The sequence below is a fragment of the Sminthopsis crassicaudata genome, chromosome 5 (genome assembly GCF_048593235.1).
Source record: "Sminthopsis crassicaudata isolate SCR6 chromosome 5, ASM4859323v1, whole genome shotgun sequence".
Taxonomy (NCBI): Eukaryota; Metazoa; Chordata; class Mammalia; order Dasyuromorphia; family Dasyuridae; genus Sminthopsis; species Sminthopsis crassicaudata.
In genome coordinates this window covers 5,557,157-5,579,438 of record NC_133621.1, presented here as the reverse complement: position 1 = coordinate 5,579,438, position 22,282 = coordinate 5,557,157, and the positions used below count along the sequence as shown (strand labels likewise).

At 37.5% G+C, this 22,282-nt stretch overlaps 1 protein-coding gene across 4 annotated transcripts in view; it reads left to right on the top strand.

Annotated features, from left to right (window-relative positions):
• DGKB (diacylglycerol kinase beta) overlaps positions 1-22,282 on the top strand; it is a 675,591-nt gene that overhangs the window by 282,703 nt on the left and 370,606 nt on the right. For 3 of the 4 annotated variants that reach the window (XM_074270708.1, XM_074270707.1, XM_074270710.1), the window contains one exon: positions 1,043-1,141. The exons of the other annotated variant lie outside the window; for it this stretch is intronic. In XM_074270708.1, the coding sequence (XP_074126809.1) occupies positions 1,043-1,141 (99 nt within the window). The remainder of the gene's footprint in view (positions 1-1,042; positions 1,142-22,282) is intronic. 4 annotated transcript variants of the gene reach the window in all.

Below are 22,282 nucleotides of genomic sequence, written 5' to 3'. Positions count from 1 at the left end.
AGCAAAAAAGTTAGGCAAAGCATTACATGTATGTGAACTCACTGGACCCTCACAGCAACCTTGGATATTAGGTCCTCTTAGTATCCCCATTTTACAGATGGAAAAACTGAGACTCCAAAAGGGACACCTGCTTAGCCAGTGTCTAAGGCAGTGTTTGAACTCAGTTCTTTGTGACTGCAAATGCCACACATGAGAGTGGAGACCCTGAAATCTCTTCCATCTTTAGCATCTTGTCTGCTGCTTCACCCCACAGGTTTCAGCTTCCTCATTTGCAAACTGGGGGAGCTGGACCAGCTAGCTATTCCACCCCCTTGGGAAGGCAAGCTCTTAAGTGCCCAGGAAAAATGCTCCCACCCTCAGAAAAGTGGCCAGCCCAGAGCTCCAGGCCAAGGGCCACACCCAGCCTAATGCAGGGGCCATAAACACTCCAGAAAGCTGCATTTTTATCATTGTAATCATCATCTCCTATTTAGATTCTGCTCCCACTGAGCTGCATCTCTGGGTGCATTTACATATTGAATTGCGAAGTTCCAACTAATGATAGGATCAATTAGGCCACATACTGAGCATTGCAGTTTGGAATGACTTTGAGAAAAAGCAGGAGGGTCAAAAAAAAAAAAAAAAAAAAGAAGCAGGCAGCTGAGCCACCAGCACGCAGGTCCACGGCCATTTTGTGATTGTGCTAACAGCACACGCACAAAGGGATGCTGGTAACGGGCGAGCCTGGGTGCTTCCTGCAGGAGGCTATTTTCTCAGGGTGAAGAGGGAGCCCCACTTGGAAAAGAGATTTGATGAGCAGAAAGAAGCCAGGCTGGCACAGAGAATTATTCTGAGCTGTGTTTTGGTCAAATATCAAAGAGCAAGGATGGTATGAGTCTGTGGCCAAGGGCTTGAGGGTGGGGGGCTCATTATTCATCAGGGGCATCCTCAGCCCGGGCGGCCCTGGCTGGCTGTCTCGGTCCCGGTGCCCCCGACTCTGCTTGCCGATGTGTGTTGCAGAATTCTGTATCTGCTCTTTTTTTCTCTCTCCCTCCTCCTACAGCTTCATAATAAATGTGCCTCTCACCTCAAACCCGAGTGCGACTGTGGAATCTTGAGGGACCATATCTTACCACCCACAGCAATCTGCCCAGTGGTGCTGGTGAGTGCTTCCTTTTCCTCCTTCTCCTATAGCTCTGGCTTCCCGTGCTGCTGGAGGGAAGATGCTGGAGCTCGGCACCGGCTCCGCATCCAGAGGTGGGGGCCGAGTGCCGAGCCCCAGACCACAGTCCGCTGCTTTTCCTTCCGTTGGACTGTGAACTTGGACCAGGGGACAGGATGGCTGAAGCTGAGTCAGGTCGGATGCCTTAGTTACGCTGCAGTTACCAGAAATGGTTCGGGCAGCACTCTGGTGCATTGTAAATCTCTGACAGACCCGGCTTCCCAGAAGCCTGAAGTGAGCCTTCTGGGCAGCGGGGCCGGAGAAGCGGATCGCCTCCCCCCAAGCAAGGCCAAGGTCTCCGCTGCCGGTCAGAGGTGGCTCGGGCGAGCGGCACAGGTTCTTTGGAGGGGGAAATGCAAGGCCCTTAGTGTAGGTTCTTTTCCAGAAGATGGGGCAATAAATTTTGAGCAATAGTGAAGCAATTATTCTGGTCAATGGAAATGAAAGGGCCGTTGGTTAGAGAGGCCAGGGCAGCCGGAAGAGAGCAAACCATTCACCTAGAACAGGGAACACAAGTCAGAGCCAGCATCTAGCTTAGGAACAAAGGAACAGAATTCTCCTGTCCGTCTCCATGGATATCATGCCTGACCTTCAATACTCAGCTCAGACACCTCTCTGGAGCAAGTCCCCCAAGCGGAAACAAATGGTCTGGCCAGTCCAGAGCCAGGACAGGTAGGGTGTGGTAGGCCTTACCTTGGTGCAGCCACAGGTCAGGAGCCAGCTACCATGACAGTGAGAGGCACGGCCTTCACTTTTTGAGGAAGGCCCAGGAAAAGGCAGCCACACTATGGAGATTTCTTCTCCCCTGGGCCACACTACACATTCTCAGGAAATGCCTGAGCTCTTGGGACAAGCAGGATTTCTCTCCAGAGACTGATGGAAGCCCAGCCTCCAATCTCCAGCCTTGAGTTTCCAAGGGCCTTGTTTGAAAGTCTACTACAAATGGGTTAGGAGGCTTTCCTTGTCCTAACCTGTTCTCTGTCAGTCATCTTGAAATGTGTCCTTTCCCAATGTTTTCCTATCCCTCATTGTTATAATAGTATATACATACATATATATATATATATATATATATATATATATATATACATATATATATATATATATATATCTTTATATATATATATATATATATATATATATATATATATATATATATATATATATCTTTATATATATATATATATGTAGTATTATATATTAGCATACATATCATAGTATATAGTATGCAGTATTATATATATAGTTGTATATATGTTGTATCTATGTGTATATATATATATACACACATATATATACATAAATATATATACTTCTATTATTATGCCTTAAAAAAACAAAACAAAACAAAAAAAAAAACACCTTTCCCTTTGGAGTATTTGCACCTTTTAGATGTGTGTGGAAAGTCTCCATGCCTTATATCTGTTACTTACACTATCGGCTAAAAATCATATCTACAGCTATAGATGAATGTCAATATATATGTGTGTTTTGTTCATATCTCTCTCTATATGTGTGTATACATATATATATATTTATATATATATATATATTTGTGTGTATAGATCTCTCTCTCTCTCTCTCTCGCTCTCTCTCTGTCTCGCTTTCTCGCTCTCTCGCTCTCTCTCTCTCTCTCTCTCTCTCTCTCTCTCTCTCTCACACTCACTCTTTCTCTCTCCATAACTCTGTGTCTAGGCTTTAATCTTGCCTCAGAGATTTAATGGCAGAATTACTCTGAATAAGTTAGTCAAGTGCTACATGCCTCAATTTCCTCATCTGCATAAAGAGGAACTTGGAGTTCACCACCTCCGAGATCCATTCCAGGTCTAAAACTCTGATGGTCTGATCTGGGTCTGAAATCTTGATACACATGACCATACCAGAGCTTCTGGTGAGAAGGAGGAGTCCTCCTTCCCAGCTGTGCTCTTCCAATCAGATGGTTGCTTGGACTGGACTTCCTCTCCTGGTGATCCTCCCTGGTGAATCCAAGGTGAAACAAGTGCCTTAAAAACAAGACAGATTCACATAGTTTATTTCCATTGTGATGAAAAATAGATCCCATCCTCCCAGATGGACCCTGCTACTGCTCACTCTCTTCCTTCTTCATTTCTGCAGTCCCCAGGCCACTTTTTGCCAACACCACCTTCTACCTTTGTGACATCCCTGGCTCACTTCCTTCCATTCTGGAATCCATTTTGCTATTTTCTTGACATCAATTCCTTTTCTCATAGTCTGTGGCTTGAAAATGTGTGCTTTGGTTTATTTTTCTTTGCATAGTTGAGGAATCATGCTGTGGTTTTGCTGCTACCAATATGGGTTGAGAATCCAAGAATAAAAAGCACATCTGCATGGAGCTTGTCATTGAATCTCTGTTTTGGCCCCGTGCTCTGTTTGCCACTGATAGATGTCAAGAATGATCTCTTTACTTTGAGAAAGTCTTTAATGGCCTTCCTAGCTCTGCTGGTCACCACAGCAGTCTTCAGGGCAGTAGCAGTCTCTTCAAGAAGCCTGGAAAGGAAAATAAACCAAAAACACATTTTCTCATTTTTTTTTTCTTGGATAAAATGGGAAAAACTGATCAAATCACAATTTTATAATACTCTAAACCATTTTTTTTTTCTGAAAAAAAAATCAGTTACTAAGAATTGCAATGTGTCAGAAATCTGAAAAACTTGTACACATTGCAACAAACACTAGTTCAGGTGGTCTTAACCTGGACTCCAAGAATATAAATATATACTATATGTATTCTTGGAACCCAGGAGATTTGATCAGTTTGCCTCATTTTATCCAAGAAAAAAAGAAAAAAAAGAAAAAAAATTCGCTTGATTTTCCTTTCTAGGTTTCTTGAAGAGAGATATGCACGTATGTGTGTATACAGATGTATTCATATACATTTATATGTATATGTATATATACATATAAATGTATATGAATATATATATACATAATATAAACAAATACATATGCATTAAATTTGTTAACTTTCATTACCTTCAAGTTTATTTGTAATCCTATCTTTTATTTCATAATTTTAAAAACTTTTTTTTCTAAGAAGTGGTCCCTAGACTACTATAGACCACGAAACATAGAAATAGTTAAGAATTCCTATTCTAGTATAAAGGGTATTTCATAGAATCACAGAATCTCCAAGGTGGAGGGACCTTCATGGGCCAAGTAATCACAAAGGACCATCTCTGACATATCTCTGACCACTGGCCATCCAACTTTTCTTTGAAGACCTTCCAACTCTTCATCCCTTGGTTTGTGCCCGGGTCATTGCCCCTGTTTTTTTTTTTTTTTTTTTTTTTTTTTTTTTTTTTTTTTTGTTTGTTTGTTTGTTTGTTTTGTTTTGTTTTGTTTTGTTTTGTTTTTGTTTTGTTTTGTTTTGTTTTGTTTTGTTTTGTTTTGTTTTGTTTTGTTTTTTTGCTCTGCTCCCTTGCCCAAGTTGAGTTCATTGGATTGGGAAACCAGATCAGTTCTATGTTGTCCTTTTCTCTAGAGTGCCTTGATTCCTTATTTTCTCAAATATAATGTCTTCCAAACAGGAGCCTCAGAAATACACTCAACACAATTACAAAAACACACATATAGTATGTAAGCCTAAGGACTCTTAATGTTTAAGATAATCTTTTATACTCTTTAAACAATTCATTATCTCACTCAAATAATAAGATAAAACAATGATTTTCAAGTAGTTAGCACAGTGCCTGGCACACAGTAGGTACTTAATGAATAATATTCCTTTTCCATTTTCTCCCCCCCACCCCCCGCCATCACTACAGAGGATTTTCCAAACTTTTTTTTAATTGCTCTTCTAACCTTCTATGCCTCTCCCAACCTCATCCACTCGGTTGAAAATGTCACATTATATTTCACTGAAAAAACATTCAAGAAATTCACTGAGACTTCTCTCTTTTCTTCTCCTACTATCTCCCCTCCTGTCATTTATGAAGAGATGGCCCTTCTTCCTGTGAAGGCTAATCTCTCCACAAGAAAAAGTGATTCCATGGCATCATGTTCCCTCTGGCCATTTATTCTATTCTCCCCACTCTCTCACTTGTTTTTGACCTCTCCTGATCCATATCTTGCTTCTCTAGTTGTTCATTCTCTCGAATTTTCCCCCCTCATCCTTCTTGATCTTTTGGAAGCCATTGATACAACTGATTTCTTTCTTCTATTTGATACTCTCTTCTTTCTAGGCTTTCTTGAAAGCACTTTCTTTTTCCTTTGTTCTCTTCCTATCTACCCAATTCCCTTCTCTCATTGTCCTTTGCTGGGTCATCATCAGATCACACCCTTTAATCAAAGCTTTCTCCCATGGTATTGTCCTGGACTTTCTTCTCTTCTCCCACTATTTCATTTAGGGATTTCATCAGTCTCCATGGAATCAAGTATCACTTTGCAGATACTTTTCAGATCAATTTATCTAGACCTATCTTCTCCAATTGTCTCCAATTTTATATCTTCAGCTGCTTATTAGAAATCTCTAGTTGGATATTCCAGAGACATCTTAAAATCTACATTTCCAAAATGAAACTGATATTCCCCCTCCCAAACCTCCTCTATTCCTTCTGGACAAGGGAGGAAAAGGAATGGGCCTCAGTGTCTATATAGTTATAAAGTTTGGGGAGAAGGTGACACTTAGGCCATCCATTGTAAGCTGTTTTCACATGATGGCTGCCAGTGCTATAAATATTAATAAAAGTATGGGTAGAAATTTAGATTCCCTCTGTGTTAGCCTGGGCCTAGTAAGAGAGGCAGCTGAAAAAAATAGAAACTTTTCCTCCCTTTGCCAATGTCCTCATGAGCATCCCCCTCTTCCCTTTCCCAAATATCACTAAGACTAGAAATGTTAGGAGTATTTCTGTTGTTTGTTCTTAGGATATTATCACAGACAAACCTTCCCATAAATTGGGCCTAATTTGTTGAGCAAGCCCTTGCTGTTTTTAATTTCATTTTTGTGGGGAGGGTGTTAATTGGCATGGTAGATAGAGTCCAAAGTCAAGATCCTCTTCCTGAGTTCAAATCTAACTCTGTGATCCTGGGCAAATTACTTAATCCTGTTTGCCTCATCTAGAAAGTGATCTTGAGAAAGAAATAACAAACCATTTTAGTGTCTTAGTCAAGAAAACCTCAAATGAGTCATGAAGACTCAGATATGACTGTACAACAACTTGCTACTTTTGTCAAGGAGTACCTTTAATGTTCTGGACCAATTCCTGTTTGTTACTATTATAGTGAATTTCTGAAGGATAATAGCCCTGCTATGAGTGTCTAGTGAATTTGGATATCCTTGCTCCAGGGGATATTTTTCCCTCTTTACCATCAATTTTTTATGATGTTGAAATACTGAGATCCACAGCCAGTAAATAAGAAAAAAGAAAGAAAGAAAGAAAGAAAGAAAGAAAGAAAGAAAGAAAGAAAGAAAGAAAGAAAGAAAGAAAGAAAGAAAGAAAGAAAGAAAGAAAGAAAGAAAGAAAGAAAGAAAGAAAGAAAGAGAAAGAAAGAAAGAAAGAAAGAAAGAAAGAAAGAAAGAAAGAAAGAAAGAAAGAAAGAAAGAAAGAAAGAAAGAATTACTGCAAAAAAGGGCTGCTATTACTCAGGTTAAGGTTGAAACCTACAGCAGTCTTTATTTCAGAGCCAGCACTTCCCTCAACCTTAACTTCCCTTCAAAGCTGGTATTCTCATCTCCTTCTTACACTCATTTCTTCTATAGCTTAATCTTTTTATTTCACTTATATGTGTCCATTCTGGACAGGCTTCGATACCACAGTTGCTCTATAGGTAATTTGTGTCTCTTAAATGCATTCCAAGTTCAGTACTCTTAAAAAATGTAGATTTTCTACTGCTGCTGCAATTGGTACTCAGATTGGACTTCTTAGTTCTTGATGGAACTCTGTCTTCCCAGAAATAAGCCGGAGTCAGGATGATCAAAAGTCTTTATTCTCTTCCTCTCTCTCCACCACCAGGAGAATGCTTCAATTTCCTCCTCCTACTCCACCCACTCATGTCACTTCCCCTTCTTTGTCTACACTCACCAATCCAGTCAGCACAGAATAGTTGGGGAGGGTCATGCTTCAAACATGTTAATAGAGAATTGTCCAATTGGCAATTAGTCTCACGTGCTCCATTATCCAAGTGCATTTGCTCAGTTCTAGCCCTTTACAAGTTCTGGGATTTCATTTTGAAGTGATTACTTCATTAAATTTGAGGCAATGTCATACCTGAATGAATGATCCCTTTGCAGCAAGATGGGATAGAGCATTATAATGAATATAACTTTTGTCATTATTTAAATCAGGACTCAATTTTATATAGAATAGTGTGTTTCTATAATTATTATTATTTTTAATAATAACAAATATTTTATTTTCAATTCATGGAATAAAACAAGTATTTCCACAACAAATTATAATTAAAAAGGTGGTAGTTGCACATGAAGTTGTAAAGCTTCCCTATATATGACATATAACAAAGAAATGTCTGCTTACCATTAAACACAAGAATGTCTACATACATATATATATATGTACACACACATATAAAAATGTATACACATACACACACATACATATATATATACAGAGAGAGAGAGGGTGAGATACACACAGAGACATGTGTGTGTGTATGTGTGTGTATATATATAATATATATCTAGACATATAAATATACATATACATATGCATTCTATAATTATTTTTTGAATTCAACAAAGAAAAAAAAAAGAAGTTTTGTATTGTTTTCATAAGAAAAATTCAATGAACAAGGCATGCAGTAAATATTGACGTATGCTCATGTGGCAGACATTTGAGGTCTGGAGATTCTCATCAATGATGGGACCAGTCATGTCCTATGCTTTGACACAAATTTTGCTAGAGTCTTAGAATAACTCAATTCACTTAATCAATTTGGTAAGTCACCGAAGGAGGTCTTTGATGGAGAGTTCTGTCTCCATCTTCATCTTGCTGGATTTCTGAGGATCAAAGAGAGAAGATTTACTCTCAAATCTTAAAGCAGCCTGTTTGTGCTTCCTAATAATGTTTCCATCTCTATTCATTTAGCTCTATTTATCTGTATTCTCTTATCTCAACCTAGAGCTCTCTTTGTGCACATATGCATTATCTTATATACCCCTGCTTCTTATTTTTACCTTATGTTAAATGCTACACTATTTCATCATCCTAAATTAACTTCCAAAGAACAAGGGCACCGATGCAGTATTCAAAATGAAGATGTCTTAAAGATCGTTAAGTCCATCCATTTCATCTGACAAATGGGAAACTGAGACTCACACTGGGATAGTCTCCCCCTAAAGACACACAAAGATGGGACAACTTCAAAGTATATCTGAATTTTTTGAAGAATTGAGGAAGAAAATCGTAGTCTAAGAATACCGTCAAGTTTGTCATAAACAGAAGTTTCTTGGATCTCATTTCTACTCAAGAAATGGGAAAGAATTCTGGGAATACACATCTCTGACAGCTTTTGAACTTTGGGCCCATCCTAAACCTCTTGGCACAAAGTTCTCACCAATACTAGATATGGTTCTTTCACAAACATATTTGGCATCAAAGACACATGCTCTACTGACAAGTCCAAATGAGAGCTTATTTAGTTGGGTTTGTTTTCCTTCAATGCAATTTTATTTTTGTCACAAACTTTCAGCATCTCATTCTCTAAGTCTTCAAATTTTCCACACTTGGGATCCCTCTTCGCTGCCACAGAGAGAAGGAAATCATGCTACAGATGACAAGCACTTGTGTATGATTTCAACTTTACAAAATGGTTTTCCTAAATCATTTCACTGGATCTTCACATTGATTCTTTGAGGTAGCCACTGTTTCATCACCCTCCTCCAGATGAAGAAACACAGGCTCCAAGAGATGCTGAAGTATTTTTTTCTGAGTCACTAAGACAAGAATGGCTACTGCAGGCAGCAAAAAAGTGTAATCTTGCTAACTCCGAGACCAGTGACCATTCTCTTATACCACATGGTCTCACAAAAATCACAGATCACTATAATACAGTCTCCCTTAATTCATTTTAATAAAATCCTGCGTGCTGCTCTTCTTTCATCCTTTCCCTTTGCCAGCCAAGGCAGAAGCGTTCCAGTCAGTCCCAGGCCCAGTAGACAGTGGCACTCAGGCTATTTTCTTAATCATTCCTATGCCCTTCGATCCCATGTAACTTTTTTCCCCTTGGAGACTATGCTTGAGCACATTGCCAGGATCTCTTAATGTTTCATCAATGTCACTACTTACTATTCATTTATTTAATATTCATTATAGATCAATTCATAATTGTCATCACAGTAATGAAATGCAAAAAAAAAAAAAAAAAAAGTGTCCCAACTCCTCTATACTTTGCAAATCTAGCTTACAGGCTCCATTCAGAGACACCTTTCCTACAAAGAGCACGGACAGGATACTGTTTTAATATTCTTACATGTTTTAGAAAATTTCTAGTGCAAAAGAATGCCCAGGATTCTTTCCAGTTACTTCCTTCTGTCCCATATCCCATATTGCTCTGAGAATCCCATGCTGTCCTAACTATCATGGGCTTCCTGGAGGTTTTTTTTTTTTGTTTGTTTGTTTGTTTGTTTTTTTTTTTTAACCATTTCCTCTTATATATCATCTTAATGTCACTGAGGCTTTGGGGTTGAGGGAGGATAATGGCCAGTAATGGGGGCTGGCTCCACTTGGGCTGAGTTGTGACAGATGGAAAATAGAAGATCCCAAGACATAGATGAGCTTGACACACAAGGAATGGGCATATAGAACAATGCCTCTTTGTTACTGGGTTGATGACACAGAAAGAAATCATATTTGTGAGGACTGGCTTTCATAGAGGGGATACCTTAGACCAAAAAATACTTACTTTAGCAAGCAGAAAATTATGTCTAGCTCTTGACCCTCTTCCAGCCTGACCCAAAGCAAGGTGGAGATTCTTTTGGTAAATATTTCTTTGTTGATATTATTTTTTATCATTGTTTATTGTTGTTCATTGTTAACAATACTGCTATTGTTTATTATTGTTAAATTTACAATCATGATAGAAACAAGAACAGCCTAAGGTAGTTTGCAGTACAACCAACCAATTGATTAGCATTGATCAAGTACCTGTTTTGTGTCAGGTACTCTGCAGGGCCTTGGGTCATTCAGAGAATGAAAGAAAATAACTAGCCTCCCCAGCAGGAAAGAGATAAACATGGAAAACTATATTTTGCTAAAAGGTTAGTTTGGTAGACAATGTGAACAGCTAGGTGATGGAATGAATACAGCCCAAGAAGCCTCATCTTTCTTCATTTAAATTTGAACTTGCACACTTATTAGCTGTGTGACTGAAACCAAGTCACTTTACCCTGTTTGCCTCAGTTCCCTCATCTGTAAAATGATCTACAGAAGGAAATGGCAAACAGTATTTTTGCCAAGAAAACCCCAAATGGGGTCAAGGAGGAGTCAGGCACAAACTGAACAACAACAATATTAGACTGGCTAGCAAAACTGAACATATATCTACACACATATATATTCCCACATATGCATACTATATACATATATTATATATAGGCATTAAATCTATATCTTAAAGGGAAAGTTAAAGGAATTACAAGAATGAATAAATATTAAATAATAGGGAACATCAATTTAAACTTTTCAGACCTAGATTAATATCACAAAAAAAGGAAATAGGAAGGGATTTAATGACTTGAATAGAATTTTCATCAGAATAGAAAGAAGTATATTTATTACTTAAATCATAATGCACAGCATCAGAATAGAAAGAAATATATTTATTTCTTAAATAATAATGCACAGCACTTTTGTAGTAATTGGCCATTAATTAAGAGACAAAAATCTCACAAACAAATGCAGAAAAACTAAAATGCATTTTTATAGGTCACAATGAAATTAAATTACATATATAAAGGACACATGAAAAAAAATGAGTACGTATTGGACACTAAACAAAACTATAAAAAAACACAGGTGGGTCAAAGGACAAATCACAGAAACGATCAATAATTTCATTAAAGATAATGATAACAATGAGACAAGAAACCATAAGTTTTGAGATTAAAAATGATCCTTGGCAGAAATTTTATATCTAAACATTTTTATCATTAAAAGATAGTGGCACATAATTGACCAATTGGGCATGCAACTAAAATAAATAAATGAAATCAGGAGAACAAATAAAAAGATCTCCAATAAAACAAATTTGAGATCCTGAATGTCAAAGAAGAAATTAACAAAAATAAAAGCAAAAACACACTTGATCTGTAAAGAATTTTATCACCTTTTACATTTGTTTGCCCTAATGTACAGTATCTCATTTCAATATTGTGTTACTCTGTATAGGTTTTTTTTTTTCCTACATTAGTTATTACTTTCTTTGCTGCCTTAGATGCTGTATTATTTGGAACATATATATTTAATATTGATGTGACTCTGTTATGTTTGGTTCTTATCAGCATGGTGTGGTTTTAATTGTACCTTTTTTGTATTTTGCATGTTTGATTTTGCTTTTTCTGATAGGAGGGTAAGAAGTTCTATTTTGGGAGGATGCATTTTAATGCATGGCAATTCTCCTATCCCCAAATACTCAAAACAAGTCCTCTGTTTGATGTTAAATCTTTCATAATCCTCCCTCTCTTACACTTTTCTTTCTAGTCTCTTTATACCTTACTCTTCCTCCCACAACTTCCTGCCTGGACATTTTCTCTGGCTATTCCTCATCCTGAGAATTATTTCCTTCCTCCTCCAGCTTCCTTCAAGTCCTAACTAAAATTCTTCCTTCTACAAAAAGCCTTTTCTGACTACTCCCACCTTACTACTAGTGACTTGGCCATGTTAATCATTGCCAATTTATTTTGTATATATCTTGATTATATATATAAAGTTGCACATGTTGTCTCCTGCATTAGATGATTAGCTCCTTGATGTCAGGGACTATGTTTGGCCTGTCTTTCTATACTCATTGCTTAGCAAAGGGCCTAGAACATAGTAAGGACTTAAGAAATCTATCAACTGATTGACTAAACAACCATCAGGGTGGTGGGTCTATGTCTTTTCTATGTCAAGAGCAGGAAACTTCCTTCAATTTAAGACTTCCCCCTCCAACACATTTCCATTCATACCCCAAGTGCCAAACACAATGCCTAGCACATGGTAAGCATTAAATAATTATGTATTGATTGATTATATAGACTGATGACATTCGTTTAAAACAAAACTTTTAAATCTCTTTTAGCATTTTTTGCTTTGCTTTGTTTTGTTTTTAAATCCTCAAATCCTTCTGAGCGTCATCAAGTTTGAAGGATGCTATTAGTAGCATAGTCCATTTTTATGATCATCCTGTTTTCTGCTCATGTTTCTAACTTGGTACATGACTTTTTAAGGTTTAAGTTGCTTGTGTATTCATTAATCAATTACCCTTTTCTTGCCCCTCAGAATTATTTCTGGTTAGATATTCACAATTTCATTAATGAGAATTATTATGCCTCCTGATCTTATCTCCTTTATAGAATTTTAGGCCTTCGAATCATCTGATTCTCTCTCTGAAACCTTGTCTTGAATCAAGACTCTTCTTTTAAGGTGAAATAATTACTTGCTTCCCAAACTCTCATCCTTTCTACTTTATCAGCCTGTTGTATTCATTAAGTCATGTCCAACTCATCATGACCCAGTGAAACATACCTTGCTAAGTCCTTCTGTCTCTTACCATCTCTCAAAATCTGTGAAAATTCATGTTGTTGTTTTCATGACACTATTCATTTATATCAACAACTGCCATTTCTTTTCCTTTTGCCTTCAATATTTCCCAAATTAGGGTCTTTTTCAATGGGTCCTTTCTTTTCATTATATGAACAAAGTATTTATGCTTCAGCTTCAATATTTGACCCTCTAGTGAAGAATCTGAGTTAATTTATTTAAATATCAACAGATTTGATCTCCTTGCTACCCAAGGGATCCTCAAAAATCTTCTCTAGAAGAACAATCTGAAAACATCATTTCTTCAGTGCTCAGCTTTTCTTAAAGTCCACCTCTCACAGTTATACATTACTACTGGAAGAACCATAGCTTTCACCTGTGACAGGAAGGCGATATTTCCATTTTTTAGTATTTTTCCATAGTTTTCTTTCCAAGTAACAAGAATCTTTTAATTTTATGACTACAATCACCCTCTGCAGTGATCTTAGAACCCAAGAATATGAAATCTGACATTGCTTCCATTTATTCTCTCACTATTTGTCAGGAAATGATGAAACCATTTGACAAGATAATAGTTGTTTTTGTTTAAAATTAAGCTTCTATCTTATTCCCTTTTACCCTTATCAAGAGTTTTCTTGATTCTTCTTCAATTTTTTTTTATTTAGAGCAGTATCATATGCAAATCTGATATTTCTGTCCTGCCTCTTCCCTCATCTCCACATACAACTTTAATTTGAGCTTTAGAGTCATTGGCACTTGGCATTCCAGATGATATACTCTGCTATAGGTGAAATAAATTAGGTGATAATATATAGCCTTATCATATTCCCTTTCAAATCTTAATCGATTGTTCCAAATTTGGTTCTAATTGTTAATTGCTTTTTTTTAGCCTGCATACAGGTTCCTCAGGAGAAAAGCAAAATGATCTGATGCTTTCCTGTCTTTGAGAACTTGCCACATTTTGTTGTGATGCAAACAAAGACTTTAGGGTTGTCAGTGAAGAAAAAGTAGATTTTTGAAAACTCCTTTGCCTTCTCTATAATCCAGCAAATGTTGAAAACATGGTCTTTAGATCTTCTGCCTCTTCAAAAACTAGCCTGATCTTATGGTAATTCTTGGGTCACATTTTACTGAATTCTTTGCCTTTTTAAAAATGATCTTTTCATTAATCTATTAAAATGATGCAAGATATTATTAGTTGTTATGCTATTAACAGAGAAAAAGAGTTCCAGTATAACCCATGATTATTACTGGTAAAGTGGTATATCTATTGATTACATTACCTACTTAAAAAGTTACTGTCTTTGTTAATGAAGAGCTCTTCTTCCTCAGTCAAAAAGAACTAGTTTCAAGTTAAAGAACTCTGTTCGTTTATTTTGTTTTCATTTTTATTTTATTTTTTTAACACTTGCTTACTTCCTAGAATCAAAAACATTTCAATTAGGTGCAACAGGATGTCATTTCTGATTGAGTGGGGAACTCCATCATATCCTGTATAATTCATTTAAATGGAAGAGATTGTTCAGAACTTAATAGGGATTTTGGGAGCTTGGCAGTAAAGGGAAGGAATAGAGACATGATGATGAGCTGAGCTGGAAAGAATCTATAGCCCAGAGGAAAGCATCGATGAGAGAAAGAGAAAGTAGGAATGAGTTATGGAAAAGAAGAGAAAAAAAAGATAGTTCCTCCCAGTAGATACATTGGAGCAGAAGACTTGAGCTGATGCTATCAGTTTTTTGACCCTCTTCCTAGGCTGAGGGGAAGACCAGGAAAAGGTCTGCTCATTCCTCATCTTCCCTTCCCAGGCTCAGTGTATTAATGGACACGGTAACATCCTTTGTTTTTTCATTGCCCAATTGTTTCTAAGAATTTTATTTCATCCCAACTATAAAGAGCCCAGTTGTTATTTAGAGACAAATAGAGATGTGAATTAAGACACAGAAGTGAATCTCTGCCTAAGAATTAGAAATTTATGGTGCTCAGAACTATGGGGATTTTATTTTTAACGTTTGGTCTAATATCAACTCTCTAAAGTGGCAGAGGAGGGAAACCCAGGGAAGCCCAGAAGATTGAAACAATCTAATTATTGTCAAAGGATTTTGCATAGCTGTCTCAGGTCTCAATGTAAAGTCCGAATCTGTCTCCTGAATTCATCCATTTTTTTCTTTATGACTGATCGCCCAGCAGCATATTTATCCTGGAAAAGATGTTGTTTCAATCTCTGTTGGTTTTCTTAATCTGGATTTATGGTCACCCAAGCCGTCTGCAGACAGACTTCAGGGAGTCTGGGAACTTGATGAAAAAAAATCCAGGTTTGATTTTACTTGTCTCTAATTGAAATTGGCATTTCATCCAAATGTGAATATAGGCAGCAAGATATGATTTTGAGAAAGGCTCTTTAGTGCTCAGCAAACTTCTGGATAGGTTAATGATCAAACGAAAAGCAAGCAATAGCAAAAACACTTGAAGAACTCTTCCTCATGTTTCTCCCTTTTCCTCTTCTGCACGTGGCCCAGCTTCAACAGAGCCAAGCCCGGCAATAAAAGGAAATTGAAAATTTGATCTTTCAAGTCATGACATAAGCATGTGAGAGCTGTACTCTCTTCCCCAATGCTGTCTTCTCAGCTAAAAGTTTTGTTATCAGAGACAAAAATCCCATTTATGTTATATTTCCATATTATACATATTTTAAATTCGCTTTCTGAAATAGCTAGAAATACCTATATTGTGCTAAAAAGCATCTATTCCTCAGCACCCATACTTTGAGCCGGACCTATTTAGAATCTGTTAGATTAATGAATACTTGATCTTTGTGAAGTCTAATAAGAGTAGTGAGAAGTTTAAATTAAAGAGCTTAGAATAAAGAACTTCCTGGAGATCTTCAACATAAAGATCCAACTCACTTCCAGTTGATCAATGATGGACAGAAATAACTACACCCAGAGAAGGAACACTGGGAAGTGAATGTAAACTGTTAGCACTACTGTCTATCTACCCAGGTTACTTACACCTTCAGAAGCTAATAATTAATGTGCAACAAGAAAATTATATTTACACACACATATATTGTATCCAGGTTATGTTATAACACATGTAAAATGTATGGGATTGCCTGTCGTCAGGGGGAGGGAGTGGAGGGAGGGGGGGGATAATTTGGAGAAGTGAATACAAGGGATAATATTATAAAAAAATTACTCATGCATATATACTGTGGAAAAAAATTCTAAATAAAAAAAAAAGAATTTTTATCCCACTATCATTACCTATGCTTAAAAAAAAAAAAAGAATAAAGAACTTCTCCTTCCCTCCTTTCCCCCAGCCCTGAAATACCTTTCTAAAGTTCACATAACTCACATTTAAATCAAGCATTATACTTTATTTTTATTATTATTTTTATTAAAGCCTTTTATTTTCAAAACATATGCTGGGTGCTGGGATAATTTTTCAATATTAACCCTTGCAAAACCTTGTGTTCCATTTTTTCCCTCCCTTTCTTCCACTTCCTCCCTTAGATGGCAAGTAATCCAATATATATTAAACATGGTAGAAATAGATCTTGAATCCAATATAACCATGATACTTTTTGGACAACAATTTGGTGATCTAATTAGATCTAATTAGATACCTATTTTATAGATGTGTAAATCCTAGTGTAGAAAGTTTTGTTGACTTGCCCACTATTCCCTACTTCATAAGTGTCTGAATTGGGGTTTGAACCCAAGTTTCTGATTTCATAACTGGCTCTCTTTTCACCAAGCCAAACTGCCTCTATGTGAGATCTGCAGGTCTTAAGCACAAAGTCAGAGGAACACCTTTCCAATGGAAGATTGTGTTTGGATAGCTTCTGATCACAGCCTAGCTTAATCGATGACCTGCTGCAATCTGGAATTGTGGAACCTGTGCCTATGTGCCCAAAGTAAAATATGGCTCAGTTGCCAGTCAGGGCTGGAAGTTGATCTAATAGGCTGGAAAGTGGATGCGTCAAACAATACATATTTATTAAGAACCTGATATGTTCTAGGTTTTGTTCTAAGCTCTAGGGATACAAATATGGAAAAAAGAGGTAACCCCTTTCCTCAGTGAGTTTATACTCTAAAGTATACATAATTCAAAAGGAAGCTGGAAAGGGAAAGAATCCAGGTACCTAGAAATTACTTAGAGAAATTAGCCAAGATACCTAAATGTATCCATGGATATATATGTGTATATAATACAAAACACATCATAGATATTCATTATAAATATTGTATATTATTATGTTGAAGATATCATAGAATTAAATATTTTATATAACATATGACATATTTTTACATGCTACAAGTGTGTGCATGTGCATATGTCTATGTGTATATACTGTACAACCCAGATCTAGGAGCTCCTACATATGCTCTTGTGAACGCCATGAGATATCTACAGAGAAATGATAACCTGATCCATGATCCTAGAGCAGCAGGATGTCAAACATCCCCTGCAAAACTCCCAAATGTGATGAACCAGACTAGTCATAAATGGGGAGTGCATAATAATTAAAAATACAGCAAAGTGAATGTTAATTGGTGGGCCCACAGAGATCCTTTACTTTTGGGAGTTTGTTACCACTTACTTGACAGATGAGCAAAGGGTGACAAAGGTGAAATCACTTCTTACAAGATTTGCACTTAGGACTGTTGGATTTTAAATCTAATAATCAAGATAGTGATCATTATGTCTCCCATAGAAGGCTTTCCGATGAGCAGCATCCTTCCTATGTGCTGTTTGGTCTCCTCCTCCTTTGTCAGACAGGTGTAATTTGTGTCCTCATTTTTTTTTTCACATGGAAGCCAAGTGTCTATAGCAAATATCAGAACTGAACTCATCTCTCCCCTCCTCTGAGCCCATCAGCCTTTCTGCTTGGTCACACGATGTCTGTCTATATCTTCACACTCATTGCAAAATTTGCCAGTTTTGTGTTTGGATTTTAGGAACATTTCCAATGACTAGTCTAGCCTTGTCCATTTATCTCCTTTCTGACCCAGGTTACAAGCATGGTAAGTCAATGTAATGTTCTATATGTATCTGAAAGCTGCTTGAAACTTTCCCTGTTGGGTATTTTTTCCTCTTTTTCCATATGGTCTCTAATCTGAATTTATGGCATCATGTATTATGCATTTTTGAAGGAGGATTATGTGCGTAGCCACATGTGCATATTCTACTTAAGGGAAGCAGCCTGTCTCGCTAACCTGGGGTATTTTCAGTGGTTCAGGCTTCTTTCCATTTCCAAAAAATGCAAATAATGCTTTTATCCAATTTCAAGTGTGAAACTGGAAGGCAGATCTGGCTGTCACAAAATGTAGGAAGGGCTGGGCAGATGCCTACGCAGGCCAGGTTAGCAATGACATTTCCCCCCTTCAATCAGTTGAGTAATGCACGCAAAGGTGAACAACTTTTTAGACCCAAGTACTATTTTGAGTCTGACAATCAATCCAGAGACTTTCTTTTTTCTTTTTTTAGAAACATTATAATTTCCTATTCCAATTTGGAGTGGGGGTGAGGAACAGATTCTAGAATTTCTTAGCGGGGAGGAGAAAGGCAGGAAGTTTACAATCGCTCAGTTGGAAAGACCACAGTGGTCACTGAGTCTGATCTATATTGAAAGGAATCCCCACTTTGACATATCTGATCAGCAAGCTTCTGATCTTGGCTTGGAGACAGACTTCCACTGAGGGAGAGTGAAGCCCCAGGAAATGATCTTCTCCACTTTTGGGGTATCCTAATTAGGAGTAAGTTTTCTTCAATAGGAAACTGCAATCTCTCCCTTTTAATGGTTCATGTTTCTATAACCCTTTAATGTTTGCAAGGTAATTTACCCAGTTGATTTCAGTGGATTATCACTATATCCCTAGGAAGTAGTCACTATTATTTTCCCATTGTGAAAATTATACTAATAGGAAAGTGCTCACCTAGCTAATGCTACTGAGAGCTAGATTTCTGTCAATATGATCAAACAAACTGACTACTACCTGCTTCCTGCTTCCTCACTTTTCTTTCTTTCTTTCTTTCTTTCTTTCTTTCTTTCTTTCTTTCTTTCTTTCTTTCTTTCTTTCTTTCTTTCTTTCTTTCTTTCTTTCTTTCTTTCTTTCTTTCTTTCCTTCTTTCCTTCCTTCCTTCCTTCCTTCCTTCCTTCCTTCCTTCCTTCCTTCCTTCCTTCCTTCCTTCCTTCCTTTCTTTCCTTTCTTTCTTTCTTTCTTTCTTTCTTTCTTTCTTTCTTTCTTTCTTTCTTTCTTTCTTTCTTTCTTTCTTTCTTTCTTTCCTTCCTTCCTTCCTTCCTTCCTTCCTTCCTTCCTTCCTTCCTTCCTTCCTTCCTTCCTTCCTTCCTTCCTTCCTTCCTTCCTTCCTTCCTTCCTTCCTTCCTTCCTTCCTTCCTTCCTTCCTTCCTTCCTTCCTTCCTTTCTTTCTTTCTTTCTTTCTTTCTTTCTTTCTTTCTTTCTTTCTTTCTTTCTTTCTTTCTTTCTTTCCTTCCTTCCTTCCTTCCTTCCTTCCTTCCTTCCTTCCTTCCTTCCTTCCTTCCTTCCTTCCTTCCTTCCTTCCTTCCTTCCTTCCTTCCTTCTTTCCTTCCTTCCTTCCTTCCTTCTTTCTTTCTTTCTTTCTTTCTTTCTTTCTTTCTTTCTTTCTTTCTTTCTTTCTTTCTTTCTTTCTTTCTTTCTTTCTTCTTTCTTTCTTTCTTTCTTTCTTTCTTTCTTTCTTTCTTTCTTTCTTTCTTTCTTTCTTTCTTTCTTTCCTTCCTTCCTTCCTTCCTTCCTTCCTTCCTTCCTCCTTTCTTTCCTTTTCTTTCCTTCCTTTCTTTCTCCCTCCCTTCCTTCCTTCCTTCCTTCCTTCCTTCCTTCCTTCCTTCCTTCCTTTCCTTCCTTCTTTCCTTCCTTTCCTTCCTTTCTTTCCTTTCCTTTCCTTCCTCTCTCTCTCTCTCTCTCTCTCTCTCTCTCTCTCTCGTCTCTCTCTCTCTCTCTCTTCTCTCTCTATCTCTCTCTTTCTTTCTTTTCTCTTTCTTTCTATGTACCTATCTCCTATTATTTCTCTGAACTGAAAATTTTGGTACATACTTGATAAAGGGTAACTTATTAGGAGACTCCAGACAAGTCATTTGATTTCTGTTTCCTTCAGATTCCTCAGTGGAATAAAGGGGGTGGTAATACACCTCCCTTGTAAGACTGTTGTGAGAATTAAATGAGTTAATATTTGTAGAAGGCACTTAGCACACTGCCCAAATGGTAGGCTTTATAGAAAATGTTTCTTTCCTTCCCCTTCGTCTTCCTTAGGACTTAGGAAAAATTAGGCTCAAATCCCACTTCAGAATCTTCCCAGCCATGTGATTATCTGGCAAATCCTTTAGTCTGTCTGAGCCTCAAGTTTCTCCACGAAATGAATAAAACAATGAAATGGGAATAACAGTACTTGGAAATGTCTCTCCCAGGCTCTTTCTGGGACACAAAGGAGATACTGTATATAAAGTGCTTTCTGGGGTTTAAAGAGCTATTCAAATGCTAATTTTATTAGGATATGTCTTCCCTTCCTTCCACAGCCCTTGCAGTTAGCCTGGCCTTCCCTATTCTCCTAGAGTAGCAATCTTGGACCCCATGTGGGGCCATAGATACTTTTAGTGTAAAGACAAAGGGAACTGAACAGGTCTAGGTTTAATGGCTAATCAACAAACACTTTTCACAAAAGCAAAGGGAGATTTCTCAAGTTCTACTTAAAGTGGCCAAACACTGTAGGCATATGGACACTCTTTCCAGACAAAGCACAATTCTCCTGATGACTAGATAAAAAATATAATAGGCGAAAGAAGTCAAGCCCCCAATTTGCCATTTCCATCCTACATTTGGAAGCTGTCCCTCCATCTCCCCCATCCTCCAGCTCCACTGCTTGCACACAGCCCCGTGGAGCAGAGCTCCTTACTGGAGCTAAATGGCTTTAAATATACACTCTGCATGCAGATCTCAAGTGATAGTCTCTTAATAGATGTCAGATACACTTTATTGCTACCCTCTTTTATTTCAGTAACATTTTAATTAATTCACACTGATTGAATAAATGTACATTGAGACTTGTTTCCTAATGAGGGCACATTTAGAGGAAAGGTTTTGCATCATTCTGATATCCTGTGGGTAATTATATTCTAATTATATGGTCGGGAAAGAGACTCTATAACTCAGTGCTGATATTGTTCATTGGACCCAATTAATTACAGGCACGTAATGAAAGTTCATGATAAGGTTGACTGACAGTCGGGATAAAATTTTAACTCAATTGAATCCTTGCCTAACGTGAGTGCAGAATTGGACTTTAACCTGGTTAGAAACTGCATGAACATGAGATCAGGGGATATGGAGAGACAGGGGAGAAGGGGGAGGGGATTGGATTATTTATGACCTTCATTACACAATGACTTTTGAAAGGAAGTTGAAAGAAAAGAACGTGTAGCCCGGTGCCTTAGTCCAGCTTATCTGCTCCACCCTTCTCTTTCATCATGGCCTGGATAGTGCCCATAGGTTGGAGGGCCATGTACACAGGAGCTCCGCTTCGGGTAGAGAATCATCAAACATCCACGTTAGACATTGGTAACGTCCTCCTTAATTAAGGAGCGCTGATTTATGGTAGGTACTTAATCAATGCCTCTTAATGATTTGATTCACATTGAGGGATGAATATGTGGGGAGAACATTTGAAGACCCCCCGGTGAATCTCCTCTTCATTTTCTTATCAAGGTATGACTCAAGGTTCTTAAAAGGTTATACCACCAATGTCAAGTCCACACAAGCATTGTGAGGCTGGAAAGGTTCGGACTGAAGACTTGTATTCCAGTCCATTTCAAGGAGCATTTATTGCTTGCCTACTCTATACCAATCAGCAGGTTAAACATTGCCAATGCAAAGACAACAAGGAAATAGATGCCCTCTAAGGAAAGGAAATTCTTCATGGACATGGGAATCATAATTTTCTTTAAAAAGTATGTAATTACATTGAAGTAAGCAGCTAGGTCTTCCATCCTATTTCCAGGTGAACATCACAACTCTTGAAGGCCATCTTCTAAGTGTAGAAAGTCTGTATGCTTTGGAGTCTCAGAGCAATAGAAATAGAAGATGTCTTTTCATCAAGTGTCTTCCTCTACTCTAATTTCCTTTTTTCCACTCTGTATCCTCCCTCTCCCAAAAAACACATCCAGTTGTTTTCAATTACCTCTGAAGTAACTGAGGTAAATGAGGATTGTCATTTGCCTTTGACTTCAGAATGAGTTCTAAGCTGATTTTTCTAGGATTATGTTACATTTTCAGTGAAGGAATAAAGACAATTCTGAAACTGAACAAAAGAAATGCTTGTGTGCCCCATA